This window comes from Lepisma saccharinum, chromosome 22 (genome assembly GCF_977018435.1).
Source record: "Lepisma saccharinum chromosome 22, izLepSacc3.1, whole genome shotgun sequence".
Taxonomy (NCBI): Eukaryota; Metazoa; Arthropoda; class Insecta; order Zygentoma; family Lepismatidae; genus Lepisma; species Lepisma saccharinum.
In genome coordinates, this window is record NC_139250.1 from 64686971 (window position 1) to 64712391 (window position 25421).

General features: G+C 36.0%; 1 protein-coding gene across 2 annotated transcripts; it reads left to right on the forward strand.

The window, feature by feature from the left end:
- Window positions 1-3324: 3324 nt before the first annotated feature.
- LOC146004759 (uncharacterized) lies at window positions 3325-23258 on the forward strand. 2 transcript variants are annotated; one of them, XM_083143736.1, is made up of 6 exons: window positions 3325-3418; window positions 4868-4891; window positions 13149-13209; window positions 17150-17345; window positions 19846-19917; window positions 22342-23258. In XM_083143736.1, the coding sequence occupies exons 1-6, from the start codon at window positions 3326-3328 to the stop codon at window positions 22523-22525; spliced, it is 630 nt and encodes a 209-aa protein (XP_082999862.1). In that variant the 5' UTR covers window position 3325; the 3' UTR covers window positions 22526-23258. The 2 variants fall into 2 exon arrangements, with proteins under 2 accessions (XP_082999862.1, XP_082999863.1); XM_083143737.1 differs by lacking the exon at window positions 19846-19917.
- The last annotated feature ends 2163 nt before the right edge of the window (window positions 23259-25421 follow it).

Genomic DNA, 25421 nt, shown 5'->3' on the forward strand with positions numbered 1-25421 from the left:
AATTACAGCGCTTGAGCAAACGTTCGAAGGAAAGAGTGACAATAATGGCAGAGCCTTGGAATTTACAGTTAACTGTACTGGATGTTAATATTACGAGCAGAGTCCAAATCACTAATAAATACGCAAACAAATTGATTCCAGGTAGCTGGGTCAAGTAAATAAACACACGTGAACTGCAGTTGGCCAAAGGCTTACAACCCTTTTAATTTCGTTATCGTCCAGATCATGCGGATCTACAACGCAAAATAACTTTATTTTTCTTCATATCTCTTTCTATCGACTGCGCAAAGAGTTTGGACATAAGAAAAATTATCGTTGTTTTCGGATGGCACAGAATTGTGATTAATTATATATGCAATGTCACCGACATTTTACACAATGCTAACATCAAAGGCACAGTTGGCGTAGATGTAATGAACGCTACGTGGTGGGTATTTCCTTGCAGACGACAAACTTTTGGCCGCGAAACTGGAGACGGTGCGAATTCTGACGTCACATGAAACTCACCTATAGTCTTCTGCACAATTGTTGGTGCGATCGACCCGTTCGTCCCCTTCTTGCCCCCTTGGAGGTAGATGCGTTCTTCTAGACACGCTAGCTTGTTACATAAAGTGACAAATTGAACTCCAATAATTAGATTTAACGATAAGTGTAAATGAAGTTGGAATTTCGTGTGTTAAGAATGACGATCCCGTCATTAATTGCCATGGCAACAGGGATAAACAAACTCGATTATTGCCGTTTGCTGTCTATTACATTTTAATTAATGGCCTTTTGCTCCGAGCACATGCTTCGAGAGCTTTCTGTGGCAAGAAAACACATGGCTTGACCATTTTGCCACAGGAAGCTCATATCACGCAAGAGAATGTATGGGAAACCGAATATTTGCACGTAAGTTTTTCTATTTTATATAAGGTGTTCAGTGACTTGCAGAGAGGGAGTGGGTATAGTGGAACCCCGAGGAAAAGAACTGGCGCAGAACCGTATTGCGCTCGCGGGTGTGGGAGGAGCCTTCAGCACGGTCCGAGTCAGGGTTGCCAGGCCTATTGATTTCTCCGAAGATTTCCTTTATAAACTCTTGCCATGGAACCTCCAAGAGCCCTTCTAAAAAAACGTGTTTCTTGCTCATCTTACTTGGGCATGGAGGGGAGAGATAAAGTGGAACTCCACTCAGCCATGAAAAGTGCTGCTTGGACTGCGAAATTATGCCAAATGCTACTCAATTGTGCTAGGACATAATAATAATTATTATTATTTTATTTCTATTATTAAATTACTACTTTTAGATGGTAGTGTTTTATCCTACCCGAAAATCTATTTTTTGTTGTTATTTTACATCGCTTTTTTACCTCTACGGGTAAGTACGACGATAAGAATAAATGAGGAACTGATGAAGCGGCACAAACACAATGACATATCCATGCCTTACTAGGTAGAACCTCTGACTTCATAGCGTGGGCAATATATTTTATACAGTACATATTTTTTCTAGCAGAAGGGGAGGGAGGTGACACCCCGGCATAACCATTGTTACCTTCTATTATTGTGGAAGGCGTACTGCATAATTCACAAATATGTTTCATTGTTAATAACAAGAAATTTGCTGAGAATGAAGCGGGATAGTTAAATCACAAAGGAAATAATGCACCTCATTTCCCGTAGTTGCTTGGAAAATTCATCGGTTTGAAAATATTAATTTTCCATAAAATTATATGGGGAGATAGACGGCCGGAAGGGGATGCAAGACTGGTCGCCACAACCCCCCCCCTCCACCTTCCCGATAAATGAATGTTAACCTAAAAGTATATATTATTTCAGACATATTTGATTTCAGTGACATTAATTTACATAAATTATTGTAATGGGGATGCAGGAACGTGATTATTTCAAACTCAAGAAGTGGTGTTTTTTGAGGGGGCCAACACCATTACGGGGTAATATTCCTCGTTCACCCCGATGGAAAAAAATACCTTGTTTCCCCTAACTGGAAAAACTCCGCGGGCGTCCAAGATAAGAGGCCATAACCCCACTCCCGGAGAACGTCATTCACCCTCTTCTATTAGATCATTAGTATTCTTAGCAGAACTTCTGGTTTCCCAGGGAACAATCCGCCAATCTTTACAAATCTGACTTGGGAACACTGCCCCGAGCCCCGAGAACGGTAGGGAAGATGCGCGAATGCTTTGGACCGAAGATTCTTTTCCTTGTGGTCCATCTATAGTAGTGCTACACACCGCTTGAAGTGGAAAATGTTAGTAGGCAAATATTTGGTCGAACCTTGGAAATTAGCTGGGGGGAATGCTCCTATGGTTTTACATGGTGACAGTGAGACAACTGAGGGGATGCTTTGCGAAAATTTTGCTAGCCGGGGGATGATATCCCAGTACCACCGAGAGGATATGGGGTTCTGGGACAATATTGACCTCGGCACCCGTAACTATTAGAACGTCGCTGTCGTTGCTGCGCTGGGATACAAGTTGATCGATATTCCTGTCACCTAAGGGTTGGCTTTCGTACACTATTTCTCTTCGTTGATGTTGTCTTGCCATTATTTTTGTTTGCCGCCATAATTTTCGACCCTGTTGCCCTTGCTACACCAAATGAAGTGGCAGTCTTTGTTACCGATGCATCAGCTAACACCTAAACGCGCTCCAACAATCTGCCCTCTTTGGAAATCCGATAAGTCTCCCATTTTATAGCTTTACCTTGGCGCCGTTGCCCACGAAATTACGTACTGCACTGATTCAGTCACAACATGCAATGGGCAAATATGGTAATAACAAATGCACGTCGCAATGCATGACGGTTCAGTGCTGCAAACTCAGAACGAATTACCCTTCTCTAAGCAGTGCATCTATTAATCTGTACACCCCTGTACATATCGGAACAGACAAAATATTATTAAATAAATGTAGAAAATAATTATAGTAGTTCAGAGAACAATGACATAACAATACTTTTAATATATACGGAAAATTAACTAGGTGACAAGTCGAAAATAAATTTACATTTTGAAATATGATGAAACTATCATATGTGTTGTTGTGCGGGTATATAATCACCCCACACAAGGATGAATATTCATCTGTATTTCCAGAGCTACCTGGGTATTGTTTTGAAGAGGGGATCCCTGGTACCTGCTTCGTTAATTCGCATGATGCTGATTTCGATTTTTTTTAAATGCATAAATTAATTAATGGAGTTCTGAATTCCCTTCTACAGTAACTAAGTATTATATTCGATTTAATTTGCACCAACTTATATTGTGTTAGATGTTGTTGCCAAATCCAGTTTAAAAATAACGTCTTTTTTTTTTAGGTTGCGCATGAAATTTATTCAAGGCAGATTGGATTTTCTTTCTTGGAGGTTGGCAAATTTAACAATGTGCTTTGTTTTCATCAGTTTTGCTTTGTTACAGGTAAGTGGAAATAGACGTAACCGTAATGGAATTCATTGCATCAAGGAAATCTGGAACTGCCATATTGGTTGAACGATTCCAAACTCTAAAGTGAAAACACTACCATAGTGCCATGGGTTGTTTTTACTATTTGCCAATGTTGGTTCATATGCCTATCACCACATTATGTAAACCTTTCGGTATGGATAATGGTGATAATGAAATTTGAAATAAATGATCAAATGCATGTCGTGTCTTTCTATGAATCGGTGAATAATTTGATATTGGAAGAATGTTTGATTGATTTTGAAGTAGCTCTTTACTTGGAATATATTTCTAGTAACTTAACATGGCAGCTTATGTAATGCTGCCAATAAAAATGTGAGTGCAATATGTTAGTAACTTCATTTCTAAAACTTAAAAATTACCATAGGCGCATATAGATTTTTTCTTGGGAAGGTCATGGAATATGCTGTAAACATGTAAGAGATCTAACACTGGAAATGTACTGTGCAGATTTTTGTAGATATAAACATAGTTTAATCATCTCTTTAGGGATTAGCACGTATACCCCACCCCTGCCCTTTCCGATAAATCTGACAGTTTTTTTAGCATTAATTCTGCTTTTCTTCACGTGGGCTTCAATAATTGAAACAAAAAGCATCAATAAGCAGAAGAAACTCCTGCTCCACCACAAGTACTATTCCCTAAAAGCACACAGAAGGAAGGAAGGAAGGAAGGAAGAAGAGCGAAAATAGCGATGGACGATTTGCCTACTGTTATCCTTGAAGCTGACTGTACAATTGAATGATCATAATGAGTTCTAATTAGTATCCTCACTTCGTACTGACGAAGGTGATAATGTTTATCTAATTGAATATTATGCATCTGTGATTGGTGTATCATTGAATAATTATAATTAGCTAGTTTGTTTCTTCTTTTGATACGATGCGAGGCTAACGGTGAAATGGATTTATTTGCTTTCATCAATTGGCTCCTATCAAATTGAAAATAATTCAGCCCTTGCACCATTGCTATAAATCTCTTTTTCGTGATGCGGATAATTTTTCATCTTAATTAAAATTATTGAACAAAATCCAACCAATCTATATTCATTGTTTGATTTATTCAGTAAAACAAAACAAACTCAATACTCAATTGCATCGATTACAAATGCAATACTATTCGAGCATTAGGATCAAATAGACTTAAAGATGGTGAATTAATAAACTTTTTCTAATGTATTAAACTGACTTTGACATTCAATAGTGATTTCGAAGGCATGGCAGTTCTCAAAAAAAATATTTGAAAAGTGTTATTTCGCACATCTATCTTCTAATGATTATTTCTATGAACAAAGAGATATTTTGTAAGTTTTACCACTGTTTTACCAAAATGATTCGATATGTTGTACCGAAACGTGTAAATAATTTTCTCATTGATTTTAAAAATATATAATTTTTCTTACAGGCTAAAAGTTCTTGTATATATTTCGTAAGTATTGTACTTCGAAATTTTTATAACTTAGTGTTGACTTAGTTTTATGTATCCTAGAGCTAAAATTAATTGATTATTTTATGAGTATTTTATTAAAGAGAGGGAGGAGCAGCAACGCTTGGAGGGAAAATCGTTCGGTGGATGAAGATGTTTAATGGGAACGTGGGAATAGGTGGGTGGATGCTTATATAACATGCCTTGAAATCAAGGGGTCAATACGCGGTGGAGGCACAAGTGGCACGTATCCCACTTTAAACTGTAGGTCCAGTCCCGATTAGCCTTCCTACGCATAGAGTGGACTTAAAAACCAAACCAAATTCATGCTTATGTGACACGGAGGAAATGAATCAAGTGGGGGGAGATTCTTTACGTAAATTTGCCTGGCTGAGGGGGTGGGTGTAGCATCTCTTGTTATCTCTTCACTTCAACTTAATGAACGCAAGAAATTAAAAATTACATCCATATTTAAGGACCAGTTTTCTAAATTATGGGTAAAAATAACTTTCGAAGTTGTAGCTTGCTGAGGAATGTATTTGTTTAAGCATTAATTTCTTGATATATTTTCAGTTATCTGACATTTCTCCACGAAGGAATGTTAGGCAAATGGGAGCGATATATCCACAATCTTGTAATTTACTCTGAACCAATGCACTAGGTTCTTACGCTTCTTCGATCTTCTATGTATTGGATCATTCCATGTCAATTCAACCGGGGTCTGAACTTTGACATTTCAGAAATAAATAACTTTTGGTGCAGTGATACTATCAGTAAAGTTGACGGAAAGTACCAAATTTCAGATTTTCGGCTCTTAGTTTTTCAGTTATTGACTTTGAAACAAGCAAAAATCCCTAAATTTCACGACATTTTGAAATCTATAACAGCTGTACATGAAAAAAATATTTGACCTAGAAAGCTCAAATTGTTGTCATTTTCTTCTGCTTTTAAAAAGCTTTAATTTAAAATACATCACTGTGGTATTTGAATGTTGTAATTTTTTAAAACTTTTAATTTTTTTTTCTGAAAATCTCAAAAACACCATTCTTAATTTTATTTAAAAAATATATGACATCAATTGACAATTTGTGTACACAGTTTTATAATGGGATGGTAATGGGTTCCTATGGAAATCAATTTTTTTATGTTGTAATGTGTGCGAAATTTGCTAAATTTGTTGACTTCCATGTTAAAACTTCGTACAACTATATGCTGAGTTGTTGATGTTGAAGTCTTCATATTTTATAATTTTTGGAAATGTACGAAGGGAAGTCATAAAATAACAGGAATTTGTATTCTAAACTTCATGGAGATTTATGCACAACGAAAATTTGTATTTCGGGACTCAAAATGGTTCCTTAGTAACACGCCACAAAGATGTCGTGACGATGGAGCAGTATGCGCCTGCGCAGTAGCTCGTACGTACAACATGGCTCTCCAACGATTGGTTGACTTGCACCGTAGAAGGGAATAGTCTGTGGTGAAATATTAACTAGTTGCGTAATATATATAGTTACAGACAAATTCAAGCTTAAATTGTGGATTTAATCATCGTTTTTATTGTAAAAGTGTTCTGTGTTATTACAAGACAGTACATTTATTGAAACGTAAGTTAATATTAAATAATCTTGTGATTTAGAAGATAAATCAGTGTTAAAATCTAGATAGCATGGAAGGCTCTGTGCCATCCAGATAAAGTTTCCTGCTTGTAAGAAATTCAACAAATTTCATTCAAGTGAGGGAAAATGTCTAACGAGGAAATTATTAATCAATGCAGAGAGGACGTCTAAATAGAGATGAATGAAGTAGTGGAAGTAAAAAAGGATACGTCTTCAAATAAAGACGGAGAAAATATGGATGTTGAATTGGTTGCTAAGCAACCAAAAAGTCAGAACACAAAACGAAATCGACCAAGAGTTAGTGGAAAGGAGGAATCTATATAAATGCTCCAAAAATTTTCAAAGCAAACGTATTAGAGCGTACAATGCAATCAAAGGATAATGTGAATAAAAATGACTTATTCTATCCTGGGCACGATGGCCCATATATTGTTCTTGTTGAAGGCGTGGAACACAATGTTGGTAGCTTTAGTGCTATTATGTTAGGTAGTCACTTAAGAGAAGCTAGAATTAGGGTGAATTTTGTTAAGGCATCGGGTCCTAATCGTGCAAAGGTTTACTTTTTAACACCCAATGATGCAAATAACTTTTACTTGAACAAAGAGTTTCAGAAGAAATATAAGGTAAATGTCAAAATCCCGAAGAGTCTTTTACACAGAATGGTACTAATATATGGGTTACCGTTACGTATAAATTTAGAAGAACTACAAGATGAAGCAGAGGCTGAGAGAAATATTCCAATAATCAAAATGGATAGAATGAAGAAGAAGATTTATCAAGAAAATGGGGAATTCGGGTTCAAACCGACCAAATTGATCAGCGTAACGTTTCAATCACAAAGGTTGCCCTCGCATGTAAAGCTACTCAGTAACATATTTCAGGTACAACCTAAAATAAAATCTGTGATGCAGTGCAGGAATTGTTTCCGTTTCTCTCACACAAAGGATGTTTGTAAGTCCAAAGCGATATGTTCAAGGTGCGGTGATTATGAACATGATGATATATGTGCTGCAGTACCTAAATGCATAAATTGCTCAGGAAATCATCTTGCAACTGAGAGGTCGAGCAGTAAGTGGGAAGAGGAAAGAGAAATTCAGAAGGTGATAGCATATGAGGGCTGTTCATATCAAGAAGCAAAGAGAAAAGTTAGTTCTAGTAGTTCATTTATGACCGAAAGAGACGATTATTCTTATGCAAACATACTACAAGATTTCCCAGAGTTAAAAACAACTAAAGCAGAGTCTTCCTTTGTACAAGCTCAAAGTTCAGCAATTACAACAGGTAACAGATATGAGGTGCTGGCCACTCTAGGAGATGAGGAATCAGGGACATCAAGAAACTTATATTCGTAAAAATCTTCTCAACCTCATCTTTACAACATGAACAATAGTTATGCTGATCGAAGACTTGGGAATATATTTAAGAGTAAAGAAGTTATGAAAAATAAAAGTATGCAAAATCTAAAGTCGTGTGACAATCCTCAAACCCAAAACGAACAAGAAAGACCAGATTATATTTTACTAAATTCCCAAAGCAGTTCAACGTCAGTGACAACAACGGAAAAACGAAAATTACGGACTAGCATCCCACAATATGACTCTCAAAAGCAAATAATGATTAGTTTGTTACAAGTTATGGCAAAACTAACGTCGAACATAACTGTGGATGATAATCTTCAGAGAATTAAAAATATTCTAGTCGCTTGTGCAAATATTACTTCACAGTTATTGAAACTTATTAAAGAGCTTGAATTATATGAAGATGCTCAACATTAAATATAATAATCAGTAAGTTATCACATGCAAAATATATTTTTGTTTCTGCAATGGAATTTATGCTCGTTACCTTCAAGAAAACTTGAACTCATGAAACTGATAGAAGTGCATCATCCTCTCATTATATGTGTGTGAAGTATGGGGGGATGGAAGAGTTTTAATGGAAATAAAAAATTATCACGCAGTAATTAATCAAAAAAGCGGAAAAGGAGTGGGTATATTTGTACACGAAAGTCGGGCATTCCAACTCATATCATTTAATCCCAATTTAGTGATTCTTCGAGAATATCGGGTGGAAGTACTGGGAATACAAGTGCAAATTTTGAATAAAATATTTACCGTTATCTCGATCTATATACCATCTTCCTATAGATCGCAAAAAATGCAGTGAAACATTTAATGTCTATGATTAGTTCATTCAAGACTCCATTAATCATAACTGGAGATTTCAATTGCCACCACCCATTGTGGGGTCGACAGGCAGCAGATAAGTTGGGTCTAACTCTTGTTGAATGGGTGGAGGCGGAACAGTTAACGATAATAAATGATGGTTCACCTACTCATATGCCTAGAAATGGAAGTAATCCGTCGTCTATAGACTTAACATTAATTTCAGAAAGTATTGTGCAGACTTTACATGGGAGGCCGATGTGGACTTGAGAAGAAGCGATCATTATCCATGTTATTTTTATCTGGCTTATTGCCATGCAACAAACGAAAGAATATTAACTATTCGTAAATGGAAAGTATTCAAAGCTAATTGGTCTAATTATACTAAACTTTTAAATATTTATTTCTCAGAGGATGATGGATTAAAACCTGATAATATTACATACGAGGAGTTTGTAAAAATCATTTCGGCTGCGATGAACTTGAATTGTTCCAGGGTGATAAAAAGTAGTCAGCAACACTTCCCAAAGGTATACTGGTGGACAGAAGAGTGTGCTGAAGCAAAACTACATAGAGTCGAATTAGCAAGAATATACTCACGTCAACCAAATTCGGAGAACTGGATAGCATTCAGACGCTCTATGGCCAAATCAGAGAGATTATGCATAAAAGCAAAAAGAAAATCATGGAAATTATTTTGTGAAAATTTACACCCAAGCATGAAATTAGGATATGTGTGGAATAAGTTTAGGTCGCTCAAAAATCCTCGTACAGCAAATGTAGTCCCTTTGAAATCAAATTGGAAGACTGAATTTATTCAGAAACTCATACCTACAGTGCCAGACGAAGTAATTGAAACACCAAATGAATTATGTAGTTACACATCAAAACTACGTTCGGCGAAAGGTTTTGCAACTCCAATTTCAAAATAGGAAATCTATGAAATCATCGGCAACAGTAAAGAATCTGCTCCAGGGATGGATGGAATTACTTATTCGATGATTAATCACCTTCCAGATGTAGCGTTAACGACGATGTGCACAATTTTTAATAAATTCTTAAATAATGGAAAAGTACCAGAAGATTGGTCCAAACAGTTGATTATTCCAATTTTAAAAACAGGCAAGGACCCTCAAGTAGGTAAATCATATAGACCTATAGCTTTGACGTCAGTTATAGGAAAGATATTTGAGAAACTAATACAAAAAAGAATAGAATGGTTTTCAGAAAGTCAAAATATATTTCAGTTCGAACAAATAGGATTTCGAAACGGATTAAGATGCCAAGACGGATTAATCAGTCTTTCCTCGTATATTTTTGACTCACTGAAAAGAAACAGAATTGTATTAGCTGCATTCTTAGATGTAAGCGCAGCTTATGATAATGTAAATATTAATATCCTAATCCAAACAATACAACAGCTAAAAATACCTCACAACTATGTTTTGATATTATGGAAGTTACTCAGTAAAAGATCTGTATATTTCCACTTTTTCAGTGAAAGTGGAGGACCGCATTCAGCCTGCAAAGGGTTACCTCAAGGAAGTCCTTTAAGTCCTTTGTTATTCAACATATATATGATCGGGATGAAAAGGAAATTAATTCCAACAGTCAATTATCTTCAATATGCAGATGATATCTGTATCTATATGTCCACGACTCAAATTCATACTGATTTTCCTGTTTTAAAGGAACAAATATTGGAAGTGCGAAAGTGGCTTCAATGTAAAAAAACTCTCTATTTCAATGGAAAAATCTAATATTACAATTTTTAGTAAAAAGAGAACACCTCCAATAGTTCACTCAATGTCCCGAAAAACAAAAATTCCCATTACATCCAGAGTAAAATATTTAGGTGTCATCTTGGATGAAAAACTAACTTGGAAGGACCAAATTAAAGCAATACAAGTCAAATCAGAAAAAGTGTTTAATTTGTTCAAAGCAATAGCAAATACTCAGTGGGGATGTCATCCTCGAGTTATGCTTTTATTTTACAAGAATTATTTTCGGCCTATGATAGATTATTCTCTATTGGCAATGTGTAACTTAACAGAAGGAAAATTGAATTCCATTGATGTCATACAGAGGAAATTCTTGAGAAGATGTTTAGGCGTTATGAACAGCACTCCAAACGTAGTAGTATACATGGAAGCGGGTGAATGTTCCATTTCATGTAAACAGAAGATGTTAGCAGCAAATATGCTCCTCAAAGTGAAATCATATTGTGAGCATCCTTTCAACAATGTATTAACAAATATGATACACTTATATGAAACAGGAAAAATAAACAGAAAATCTGCTATGTGGATAGAATTGTATAATTAGTTTTGTCAAGAATACCAGGATGTTCTACAGATGCGTTCACGGCCTGTTTTTTCATTAGATTATCCTCAACAGTCCCTGGATAATATTCATTTACCTCGTTATTCGCACATATCGGAATATTTTACTCAATGGCCAAGTTTTTATTTTATATACACAGATGGATCTAAAAGTGAGTCAGGAGTTGGATGTGCAGTGTACGATCTACAACATAAAACAGACCTATTATTTCGTCTTCCACAAGACTGTTCAATATTTACAGCAGAATCTTACGCAATTGACCAAGCTTTAATATATGTCCAAAAATTCAATTTACGAAATTCTTAATACTTACTGACTCGCAAAGTGTATTACAGGCTCTTAAATCTTCTTACAAGAGTCTTTTCAAATTATCCCCTTATATTATAAATTGTATACAATTAGTTCAAACAATACAAAAATCTGGAAAAACCATTGAGTTTTCTTGGGTTAAAGCTCATAGCAATATTACAGGCAATTCTCATGTAGATGAATGTGCAAAGAAAGCAGTGCGTCTTCCAAATATTACGAACTTATCATTATACTATACGGATCTTCTCCCTAGAGTAAAGAAAAAAATTCTGAATGAATGGTTTGATTGGTGTCGAAATGAACTTACAACAGTTGGAGAATCATACAGTGCATTTGCTGAATTCAAAACACAAAAACCATGGTTTCAACATGTAAGTGCTACAAGAAATGTAATTGTATTAATTAATAGACTGAGAACGGGCCGTTTGTTTACTAGGCAACATTTATCCAAAATTTAAATAACGAACAATAAGAAATGTGAATGTGGCTGGGAAAGTGCAGATGCCCAACATATAATACTGGAATACTCAAAATATAATAGAGAGAGAAATATCTTGTATAAAACTTTAAATAATCTAAAGGTTCAGTTTCCAACAAATTTGTTAAGTTTATTTGTTAATCCAGATGTGAGAATTGGTTATACGCGTAGTTTGTTATCATTTTTAAAGAAGTGTAACATACAATTTTAAAAGGCAAAGTGTTCTTAAAAAAATCTAATATCTGTAAAATAGGGGGGGATGGACTGATAATTTTATTGTAAAACAATTGTGTACATTTTAGATGTGTATTGTTATGGACAAAAACGGCATATAAGCTGTTAGGTTCCAAAGAAAGGAATGAATGAATGAAATGCACCGTAGAAGAGCAAGGAAGTGTTATTTGTCTTTTTGTGGTCAGAGGAAGTTTTTCAATTTGCTTTCCTGATATTAAAAGTGATAAATTTTAGGTTTTTTCATGTTATTTGAAGTCCAAAAGTTATAAAATAGACTAATAGGGAGACTTCAACATCAACAACTCAGCATATAATTTAGCAAATTTCGCACACATTACAATACGAAAAAAATGATTTTCATAGGAACCCATTGCCATCCCATTATGAAATTTTGTACACAAATTGTCAATTGATGTCTTCAAAACATATATTTTCTTCAATAAAATTAAAAATGGTGTTCTTGAGATTTTCAGAAAAAATATTAAAAAGTATTTTAAAAATTACGAAATTCAAATATCGCTGTAATGTTGTTTTGCAAATTAAAGCTCCTTAAAAGCAGAATAGAATGACACTAATTTGAGTTTTCTAGGTAATATAGTTTTTGATGTACAGCTGTTTAAAGATTTCAAAATGTTGTGAAGTTTTGGGATTCTTGATTTTTTGAAAGCCAATAACTCAAAAACTAAGAGCCGAAAAAATCTGAATCCTTAAGGTTCAAAAATAATTTTTATCTATTGGTTTGACATGGAATGACCTTATTACGTTTCAGAAATCCAAAGATAACATAGTTTTGTAAATTTCTTTTACAATTGTTAAAATGATTTCGAATTTTTAAGGCCTTCACTCCATAGTTCCACACTTAATTACAAACATACTTCTGTCCTGTTAAGAATATGAAATAACATATTTCATTTAGCTTCATTTAAAAGGAACTTATTTCTTAACTGAATTATCCCAGACTAAATAATTAAAATTATAAAATACTTGCCAGATTGTGTTTAGAGTAAAGGTAGAATCTTAATTTAATGAGGCCTATTCCAAATTTCTGATTTGTTTCTATACAACCACTGTTCCTTGAGTGATTTTTCATTTTCTTTCTTTTCTTTTTTCAGGTGACATATCTTATTCCGAGTACACTGTGTGCTGGAGTGGTGATTAAACCATCTGTTGCAGGTAGGTTGCAAGCAGGGGTAGACAAAAGTAAAAATAATACATATACGTAATACACATATAATACACACACACACACGCACGCACCCCTATCTATCTATCTATCTATCTATCTATCAATCTATCTATCTATCTATCTATCTATTTATAATGTAAATAATACACACACACATGATAACAATAATGTTAATGTAAATAACAAAATAATGTTAAAATTTATGATAGTGTAACAACATATTATGAATACAGCTAAAACTCATTTACAGTCAAATCCAATAACATATAAAGTTTAACAGAATTTTTCAACTAATAACATTATGTGAATCGAAAAATATGTCCAAATCATGCACTATAACTCATTAAACGATTCCTGAACTCTTATTTTGTGTAGTACGTTTAGCCTTGAGAATGGCGTGCAGAAAGGTGTTGTGTTCATCTCTGTAAAAGGTGTTACATGGAAGTTTATTTTCTCTAACAGTTCAAAATATAGCCAATCTCGCCTTACTAATTTCCGTAAAAACTAGATCATTAAAAACTCTTCTGTCTTTCAAGGTATTGAAACCAAAAAGGCTATATAAACTTACATAATTTATATTTTGATATTCAATGTTTCTTTTAAAACATAACCATTTCACCATTTGCATTTGATATATAGTAACTTATATATGCTGGTTACCGTTGAGACTGAAAAAATATACAAAACGTTTCTCCTGATAAAACCTACAAGCTTCAGACTTATTTTTATGATGGTTTGATAATGACAATTGAATGTTAAGTCAGATGTAAAGTAACACCTAAATCTATGACATCGTTTGTTCATTGAACTATTTTATTGTCTATGCTAGGAGACAACTTTATTCTTATTACTAAAATATGCAATCTTGCACTTATCTACATCCAGGACTATTCTTGTTTGCTCATGTCACGAGCCGGCATTAAATGCTAAATCAGCAAACACCAGCCAAGTCCCCGGTGACGAGAGGTCGCCGGGACAGTTGGAAGTTAGTGACCAAGAGAGACTTCTTATAAATTCTGTTTTTTCCCTCTGCACCAATAACTCACAGAACAAGAAGAAAATTAAATATATCTCGTACACGCAACAGCACTCGCCGCAACATTTTTTTTCTTTCTCATACAAGATTGTGCCGACCCTTTGTCACCGTGACGTCACTTTATGATGTGATTTCACACAGAATAGGATGGAATTCTGAAGACGATACAGTAGCAACACGACCTTCTACTTCGCTAGCATTTTGTGTACGTAATCAAAAAGCACGAACGAGTTGAATATAGCTACTGCATATGGGAAGAGAACTTACGTGTTCTCACTGTTGGCGGAGGAAAAACGCTATGCATCATTCGCTGTAAAATTCTCATTCTGTGACTTTTCAATAATTCATAACTATCTTCAACACGCCAAAATGCCTTTATAGGGCATATATGGGCCAATATCTTATCCCCCTTTTCTCTTCATATTTCTTCAATTCATATAACTTCTTACATATAAACAGCAATATTATCAATATAATTAATATATGACAGCATGCTAACTTCTAAATTATTATCGTGCAGATATGTCCCAGCTATCGATGAAGCGAACTGAGAGCGCTGCATCGTTAAAAACCGACCAAACTCTCACAGAGAAACACATTTTTTCCAGACACACAACTCACACGATTTGGACAGAAATACAAAATCGAGTCCCAGCCGCTTCTTGTTACATCTGCCATTTTCATGACATCATGCAATATTGCCATTTCCATCTATTTACATTAAGTATTAGTACATATTAGAAACTTCCATCCCTTTTAATCACTAGTTACTGCTAAAATAGAGTGCATAATTCAAAAACTAATTATTTACATACTGACTTAATTAACAATGCTCCAATTTACGCCCAAACTTTATTTTGACTAAAGACTGATATATATCACGAATTGCTGTGTCATCACTAATGTATCTTGTAGTAGAAATCAGATGCAGCCATTGATCCAGATTCCATCCAGATGTCATCCAGAGTTGCAGACAAACCCGCATCAAATTAATATTATTCCAGGAACTTTCCTTTGTTGGTGAACTTTCGTCATGAACATGATTTTGTCTCCAACTTCAATGTGCATTTTTTCAAAATTGGTGTACACCTAACTTATATTTCTTTCAGTGTGAACAGTGATATTTTTTCAAGTGTTTCAACAGTGTTTACATCAGTGCTTGTCATGAGATAGACATATATACTCTTCTTCATCCCTACTGATTTCCTTTAGGTCCATCTCAACATTATCCCTCCATGTTCGTCTTGGCCTTCCTACAGGTTTCTTACCATCAGGTTTCCCAACAAGAATCCTATAAACTCGTATTTCCTCTACCATTCGTGCCACATGGCCTTCCCACCTAAGTCTTCTTGATTTAATCATTCTAATAATATCTGGACATGAATACAAATTATGTAGTTCTAAATTATGTAACCTTCTTCACTCACCTGTCTCCTCATCCATTTTAGGTCCAAATATTTTCCTAAGGATCTTATTTTCAAATACTCTCAATTTATGTTGCTCTTAAAACAAAATCTATGTATATAGGTATATATTTTTTCATTTCGCTTCACTTTTGTGTACTGAATTTTGCACCGTGAAACAGTGCAAGTTAATGTGAAATTACGTGACAAATATGCTTACATCTGAATATGCGCAGACTTTCACTCATAGACACAGTTTGCGGCGAGACGCAAAATATACGAGGTTCATTCATTTATTGGTGGATAAGGTCATTTTAGTACATATATTTAATTCTATATTTCAATCATAACCTCTTTTGTTAATAAAGAAATGAGATTGCCCCCTGCGACTCGTGGAGTGTGTCGTGCAAAGGTTGGGCAGTGCCCAAAGTACACACCGTCAACGGACCATACGGCGCTGACGCCACCACTTAGGCTACTCGCTTCCGACTCTCTCGGCCACTAACTTCTGACTGTCTCGGCGACCTCTAGTCATCGAGGATTTGGCTGGTGTTTGCTGATTTATCATTTAATACCGGCTCGTGACACTTTCACTACTCGGAAAAGTTATTCAAATCGTCTACTGACCTAATCTGGCGGTACAACTTACAACTTTACGTCATCTGTTTACATTAAGACCTTAACTTTTTGCATTTTTAGGGACACATCATTTACAAATAAGAAGAACAAGTACGGGCCTAAGTTGGAACCTCCGGATGACACCTCCCTTTCAGAAGATGAAAAACCGTTCAATACAACAGTTTGCGTTTGGTTTGATACATAACTAGTAAACAGGTCTAATGGCTGACCCGATACCCCCCCTGAACGTAGTCTTTGTATAATAATTATGTGATTCATCTTGTCAAATGTTTTGCTGATACTCGTGTAAATAGCATCCTAAGTTTCAAAGATTGCGTAACAAGGTACATACAAGTTAGTAACAAAGAAGCATTTAAATTTGCATTTTCGTTAGTATACGTCGCAGTTCTGCCACTGGCTAGTCGCGACGATGAGGATGAGTGATGATTAGGTGAAATTGATGAAAGAACACTCACAAAGAACATCCATGCTCAGGCGACCTGAACGGAAAACGTGGGTGGCGAGATCGACTGTCGAGGACTTAACGCGGTCAACCCCCGAGGCCGTAATTACCAAAATAATATAATTAAGCATAATATTATATTAATTGTATGATTTTTAGAAAATGGTTGTAATGCATAATCTTGGATCTCATGTATAGCATAAAAGGTTTTTCACAAGAAAAAATAGACATAATTATTTATTATGATTTCTATTGCATTTTATGTCAACTGCATGACCCGGCTACAACAATTTCTGGCGACACACACCATTAAGAAATTGTTTACATAGTCTGGCTTTCATAAGCTATTTTGTTGAATTAAATTAAGATTTATTCATATTATGTTCTCACACTGGAATTACTTTCAGACCTAACTGGATGGAAGCTGATGTATTTGGTCCACGCAGCCTACTGCTATGGCGCCATCATTCTCCTAGGGATTCAGTTCCTTACATATTATTCCGACGACAATTTAACGGCCACTGACGAAACACGGAAACCTGAAGCGAACTCTTTCGGAGAAACTGGCAGGTTGAAATTTAATCTAACACGTCAGAAGATCTGGTAAATATAGATTTATGAAGGTGTTTAAACTTAAAAAATTGTTGACATAGAAAATTTTCAATATATTCGTATCCAAACGAAATTCGTGTCATGTGTATTAGGTGTGGACTGACGAATATTGGATATACATGTAGAAATGTATGCGAGTAGATACTCAATTTACTGCAATACAGTTGACAAGTACGTGGACATGTTCTCATATTTTAGGTGAGATGGTTGATTTGGAAGTATTTTGAATTACTTTCACATTCAATTTAAATGTACATAAAGAGGATTACTAAAACACACGGCCATGACATTAGGCGGGTAACAGAAGTTCGCGCCGTTGCCACGTCGGAGCACAACCGCGTGTGTTGGAGGTTTGAGAGCAGTTCGGCGTGTACATATGGGATTCCATTTCTGGGGCCTGTAACGAACTTTCAATTCACACAATCACCAGCTCTGTATCGAATGGTACTCAAAAGTGTCCCAGAGAGAGGTCGGTCTGACGCTTGGCTAGGCAACGCAGCCCGGTAAACGTTGCCACGCAGTGCGCTGGAATCAGCGACTTTTGTCCCAATTTCGCTTTGCTTTTCCCATACGTGGCAACAGCGCAATTCTGCCCAGCCGCCTATCTTCATGGCCGTGCGTTTAGGAAATATAGCGAACTAAACTGAAAATACCCCAGTCAAGGGTCTCGCCAAGAAACACTTACAGAAAAGTCAGATTAATAAGAAAGGAACTGGCGGTGTGGACCTGCTTAAACCAGATAATTTGTCCTTTTTGAGACCTGGAAACGAAAAGGCAGGTCTCAGTGTTGTCGCGTAGAGAAATCTGTACATGCGACCAGGGACAAGTCCAATATTCGAAAGATGTTCATTTAGAAAGGATTTCGCTCGGTCACAGGGACAATCATTTTAGGTTCAGCCACGCAGTTTAGTTGCTGTTTCGGAACGAAAGTGGTTTCATATCAAATTACGTGTTTACCGAGATATTTTTCAAGGCAGTAAGATATGTTGCGGGAGGTTGTCATTGGTACAAAACACAATTACGTAATAATATTATCTGAAGTAATACAAGGTGAGTCTAAAGTCAGGTTACATATGGATTTGAGAATCAATGTATTTGTGCACGCGGCGTTTCCAATGCTCCAGAGTCTTTTGCAGAACGTCCTGCATAATCATGTCTGCACATTACACAATGCGTTCCTTCAGATGCTGGATGTTGCGCTTTAAATAACCCCAAAGGACAAAATTCATTGGTAGCAGGTCTGGAGACCGCGGTGGCCACTCAAAGGGACCAAGACGACCGATCCATACACCTGGAAACTGGACATTAAACCATTCACGGACAATTAAGGAGACAAGGAAAACTTCGTATGTAATCTGACGTTAGACTCACGTCGTGTAATAATTAATAACAATTATCATTTTATTTTATTTACACTTATATTATCCTGCCGAAGAACAGCTAAAGAGCCTTGGTATAGCAGCACGTACATGTATAAATATATGTGTTACAAATTTATAATACAAATTGCATAAGGAGGTAATACCTAACAACTGTACAGCAGCAATACAAAATAGAGAAAAAGTACATTAAATATACATAATAAATACATTAAAATACAATGTGATCCTTAAAATCGGTTGAAATCATTATAATTGCTTACAATAGTGTACAGGGAATCATTTTTTTAATGTTATTTACAGTCTGTTAATGACGATCCTTTTGTTCTTACGCGATACGGCGTAACTATTATTATTATTATTATTATTATTATTAATATTACTATTATTATTATTAGTAGTAGTAGTTACAGTGGGGGCTCGATGTCTGACCCATAACCGCCTCTACTCGCGTAACAGACCCTAACATTGCATACTAATGAACACCAATGTCACCGCTATTGATCTAAGTGGTAAAATGTCGACTGTCAGAACATTTTAAGATCACGCTAATAATTATACTTTGGGTAAGTATGGTGTGGATTTCTTTCCCTCTCAACGTGACAGTTATCAAGCAAGTAACTGCTTTGTCATGAGTCACACTCTGGAAATTACGGTGAAATACGTTGGTGTGCTAAATTACAAAACACAAAATCATGTTAGAATTTGTCGTCCCTCATAATAAATTAAGTTAGTGCATTGATTGACTGATTTGCTTTATTTTACTTCGCTTTTCTGACTCTTTTGGCTACTCGCGAAAACGAGGACGAGTGATGATGATAAGAAATTGATGCAGAAACACTCACAAAGACCTCCACTCTCATGCCGATGCCGGGATTCGAACCACTACGCCATTGAGGCCGGCAATTAGTTCCTCCATGCAAATGTTAAAATATTTTAATTTTAGATAAACTGCATGTGACAATACAGCATTATTCTATTGGAAAAAATCAATCCTGTTGTAGAGGCGTATATTTTCTCCTGATGAAAAACTAATCGTGAGATATAACAGTTTACTATGAATCCAAATTAGGGTGTGTGAATTAAAACTATTTTTTCCCCATCTGTTTCAGGGAATTTCTGAGTCTCGCATTAACAGTCAGCTGGTTAAAAATTTCTGTCCACATGTGCAAAACATATTTCAGGTACGTAACTTTTGTTGTTGATTTGTTATTCTAAGTCCACTTTATGCACAGAAAAGCTAATAGGGACTGGACCTACAGTTTAAAGTGGGATCCGAACCACTATGCGACTCCACCGGGTATCGAACCCGGGACCCTTTGATTACAAGGCGACAACGTTACTACTACACCTTCGGGGAGCCTCTTTTTGTTGTTTTGAATAACCGTTTTTTCAATGTACATGAAAATATAGTTGAAATGATCTATTTTGCAGTTAATATATATATTGACATAAAATTTCTTTGAACCATAACACTGACTACATATTTGCAAAAGCTTTAAAAATCGGTTATTCAGAGTCAAACTGAAATAAATCTTGGGTGGTAAAATTGACATTAGAGCGAAAATGTCTTCCTCGTCCATCGCTATACATATGTTCAATCGATGGGTCAGAGGAAGGAGGGGGGGGTGGCAAGGAAAAAACACACCATAAGTCAACGCTCTTCAGAAAAAAAATGAAAAGTTAAACGTTACTGGTCATGTATATGTAAAGGTGAAAAACATTTGCTTTGAAGCCGCCTCCCGGCATGGGTGTTTGTGAGTGTCCCTTCATCAATTTCATCATGTCATCACTCATCCCCATCTTCGCAAATTAGCCAAAAGTGGCACAAGAAGCGAAGTAATATATACTAAATAAATAACATATGCTTTGAAGAATGCAAAGTTCAGCAGAGCATCCACATGGCAGGAAATGACACCACTAGCTCGCTTACAACAGATAATAGAGAGAGATGGACTTACCTGGTTTCTCTTTCTGACCCTTCAATTGTTATTCATCATATTTACTCAGATTATTTTGCACATTGCGTGGTTCAATAATATATTCCCAGGCTGCGAAATCACTGCAGATTGGTGTGGGTAAGGAGCAGACAGACACACACACACACACACACACACTCAATATATCATTAAATATGTGTCAATTATTAAATAATTAAATTATAAAATATATGGACTGTCCTTCATTCAAAATTCGATTGCAAATTGAAGATTTTAATACACTTCTTAATACACTACTAATGCTATGAATAGTGATTTCCGTGACTAGGGGGAGAGGCAAAATTAAGAGACATTAAGAAGATAATAGTTTTCCATATAAATTTCACATGCAAATGCTATTACGAGTTTTAGTTATATATTTATATACTTTGCTGTATGAGAAATGGAGAAATGGAGAAGAAAAAGCAAGTCGAGCAAATTTCTGTGTTCGGGGGATTGCTGGGTTAAGTGACATTGTCCGTTCTTTGTATGTGTTTTCGATATTATATCAGTAAAGTATATTCGACTTCAAAAATGATTGTTTACCTTTGTTGTTAGAACAAAATCTCTCCCCATCTGAAAAGTTTTATGGGGAGGGAAGTTTTAGGTCAAGATCGTTGGTGGGGGGAATTCTCCCCTGTCCCCTCCTGGATTTTTAACCCTGAACTAGTCAACGAAGGGAACTCCAAACAACTAGTTCCACGTACAGTAAAATGTAAAAGAAAAGTGAATGAAAATATTGTGCCCAGTGTGCAATCACTTATTCCTCTAAGCAAAATGTACCTTTACGTCGCGATAAGGGATTGTACGGTATTTTCTACATTCGATTAACACTGAATCATTCCACGGGAAGTTTACAAGTTTTCAAACAAAGATCTGCCTTAGTAAATTAAACTAAAATGTTTTTCTTAGCATGAAGACTGAGACTTTTATTAAATTTTATTATATTACTTACATCCAATATTTTGCGATAACTTGGGAAAGACATAGTACAAGGTAAGGCAATTCTTTAGTTTGTAGACAAAGTAATACATGTAATTGAAAGTAATTAATAAATTAACTTATTTATGAGGGGCATCGTAGAAATCAGTGTCAATGTATGAACATGCGCTATACATATTATTGTTGTTGTTGTTAATGGCGATGGAGGTGGTAGGCTCGAATTCTAAAATCTAATGGAAAATATTCCCTATAAATTCCGATATTATTTACAGGATGTAAATTATCCTTGTCAGGGGTAAAAATTTATCTCCACTGCCGGTGATACTTGGTTATATTTGATTGATAAAATTGAAAATTCTGGGTGCGTCAGCACTTAGGCTATTTTGTATCCGTCACATTATACGAGGTCAGCCTCTTACCATAAGAAAAGAAAAGAAAGAATACACCTGTTTAAGGACTTTATACTGGTCGTACGTCCAGACGCCACAGCCTTGATAGTCTGCAAAATGCAGTCCAGGGTGTACTACGTGGAAGTGAGGTTGGCATTTGGGTTGAACGGTCACTCCTTACACTCTAGCTAAACTTGACAGGATATCCCTGACGCCCTTCTTAATTCGAACCTTCTACGTAATAAGTCTATTTCTCTCTTATATTGAGCAATTACTATTTCCTATTTTCCAATTGCAGGTCAACTTTCGTCCTTCCATTGAATAGAAGAACAATATTATATGGGCTAGTCGTGATTACGATCCCAGCAACGGTGTGGGCATTCTGTGAGGCTTGTAAAACACCTGCTTGTAACAATTGTGCAGCTTGTATTGGTAACAGTGTGATTGGAACAAAACCCAACTTTATTGACCGACTCGCATAGTGTATTAGAGGCGCTTAAATCCTCTTAGAAGAATCTTTATAAATTATTCTCTTATACTCGTGTTATCAATTGTATTCAGTTAGTTCAAACAATACAAAAAACTGGAAAAATCATCGGGTATTCTCGGGTTAAAGCAGATAGTAATAGCACAGGCAATAACCAGATCGATGAGTTTGCAAAGAAAGTAGCTTGCCTTCCAAATATTACGGACTTATCATTACAGCTACTATACTTATCTTGTCCCTAGTGTAAAGAAGAAAAGTTTGAATCGATGGTTTGATTGATGTCGAAATGAACTTGTAACAGTTGAACAATCATACAGATCATTTCCGGAATTCAAGCAACACAAACCATGGTACAAGAAATGTAATTGTATCAATTAACAGACTGAGATCAGGTTATTTATGTACTAGGCAACACTTGTTCAGAATTGGAATAACGAACAATAGGACATGTGAATGTGGATGGGAATATGCAAACTTGCAACATATAATACTGGAATGCTCGAAATGTAATACAGAGATAAATATATTGTATAAAGCTTTATATAATCTAAATTTTGTTAATCCGGATGTTAGGATGGGTTATAGTCTGTTAACATTTTTAAGAAAGTGTAACATACAATTGTAAAGGGAAACGTTTTTCTTTTTGTATCTAATGTCTGTGAAATACGGGGAGACTGATATTTGTAATGTAAAGCAATTATGTATATTTGTTATGTATATTATAATGGACAAACAACGGCTTAAAAGCTGTTAGGTCCAAAATAAAGGAAGGAATGAATGAATATCTAAACTTGCTGTGTTTACATTACACGTAAAAATCAATGACAAAAGGAAAAATATAAAATGTTCAAGATATGATGGATATACAGGGTTAGCCTAAAAGAAATAGACACTTTAAAGTTTTACAGAAAGAAGAGTTTTAATAATAGAGCTGAAATACTTACGAGTCATTCCAACCTGACCACCACCGATTTTCATGAAATTTGGGGAGTTGAAACTATGCATGGAACTTAGTAACTATGAAAATTTTTAGTTTCGTGCGTCTTGTAATTGTTAAATTATTCAAGGTCAAAGTTCGCATAAATTGCCTTTTTGGAGCCCGCTTAGCGGTACTAAATGTGCTGTAACTCCGCCCCTATTTTGCGTAGGAAGATCAAATAAAGCTTATTGTACAGGAAATTGAACAAGCTTTCCAGTGATATATAACAAGCCTACATTTGGATAAAAATATAATTTTATCACGTGACCTTGACCTTTGACCTTGAATATCTCAAAACATGTCATCACCAAAAATCACGAAAAAAAATATATTTGGTCCCTCATGCCATATTCTAAAACATATCAAAATATGATTCTGGGACTGTAATGGGATCAGAAGATAAAAAAATAATATGTGTAACTATGCGAGTGATAAAAGCCTCATTACATGAACTATGACGAGTCAAATGTCCCTTAACACCCCCCTACAAAATGTAAAGGAGTTATAATTGGTCATGAAAGAAATAGGTTAAGCACAGGGAGATCCCTAGCCGTGTGTGTTAAGCGCAGGTCCGGAATATTATTGACCGCCATATTGAATTCAACGAAAAGTTTCAAAGGAAAGGGGGTGATGTGATATATCAAATCAGGCTAGAATTTCACGAGAAATGAAGAGACGAAGATTTTTCCAACATATATTTAACCAGCAAAAAGTTATACGCATAACTTTCACTTACGATATATGCACATTATAATGATGTCAATGTTAATGTGAGCACACTCCTTGACGTATCTCACACTTACACAAAACATTTGGCAATGTAGCTGGTGCAACATCATCGCAGGCAGCAACTATGCCTTCTCTCAGATGGTCAATATCACGGACTTTGAGTGCATGCACCATTCTTTTCAAATGTTTTTGAAGGTAAAAGTCCTCCTAAGATTTTAGATCTGGGGAATGTGCAGGCCTTTTAATAGATCCTCGTGTGCCCATCAATCTACCTAGAAAATTGCCATGTAGAAATTGCTAAAATGTCCACATAGTGTGGTCACACTCTGTCCTGTTTCAAAACTCTGGAAAAATGCCATATCCCGTAAGCAAGGATGAAAAACCTGTTCACTTAACAAATCCAAGAAGCCCTCACCATTTAAGGTTCCGTTGTTAAATAAGGACCAACCATTCCGTTCTCCATACACTACAGGGTGAGTCATAAGTCTCCATACAAATGGTGAAAACGGTGACTAATGTTTTTTTTCCTTTTCATGCATGTGAACCAATGAAAAAGAGATGCCACTAACGAAGGAAGAACGGGTTGACATCATTCTGTTGGCTGGGAGTGGTACCACCCGTCACTGTTGAACAGAACGCAGATAACCCATAACACTGTGGCCAAACTTATCACGAAATTCAGAAGGACAAGTTCTGTCGCCGACGAAAGCAGGCTTGGAAGACCAAAGACAGCAACAGATGAAAGGGGGTAACGCAGGTGCTGACAGCGATGACCAGGGGTCCGACAAAGGGGACCCGACGCCTCTCTGCGGAAATTGAAATCAGCCAAAGCAGTGTCATGTACATTTTGCAAGTGAACAAGAATTTCGTGATAAGTTTGGCCACGGTGTCATGGGTTATCTGCGTTCTGTTGGTTGCATTGCATGTACACTTCGCAACATCTTATTTGACCGCCCCGAAAGAATTCTAAGTCCCGAAATCGTAAACTTAGCAACATTGCACTTCCGCTCCAGGTGAGAGTAGCCAACTTTGAGTAGGTCCTTCCACTAGACGAAAAACGCTGCATTGGTAGGTTTTCGATTTAACACTTTCCATGAACTTAGAAACTATAAATATAATAATAACCCATAGCTCTACAGCCCGTGAGGGCCTTGGCTTACCTACCGACTGCTGGTCTCCCTCC

Excerpts from the sequence above, each read along its gene's own strand:
- LOC146004759 (XM_083143736.1), top strand. The coding sequence starts at position 3,326 with ATGAAATTTATTCAAGGCAGATTGGATTTTCTTTCTTGGAGGTTGGCA. Across the intron at positions 4,892-13,148 it reads AAAGTTCTTGTATATATTTC|GTGACATATCTTATTCCGAG; the intron begins GTAAGTATTGTA and ends TTCTTTTTTCAG. Across the intron at positions 19,918-22,341 it reads ATGTGCAAAACATATTTCAG|GTCAACTTTCGTCCTTCCAT; the intron begins GTACGTAACTTT and ends TTCCAATTGCAG.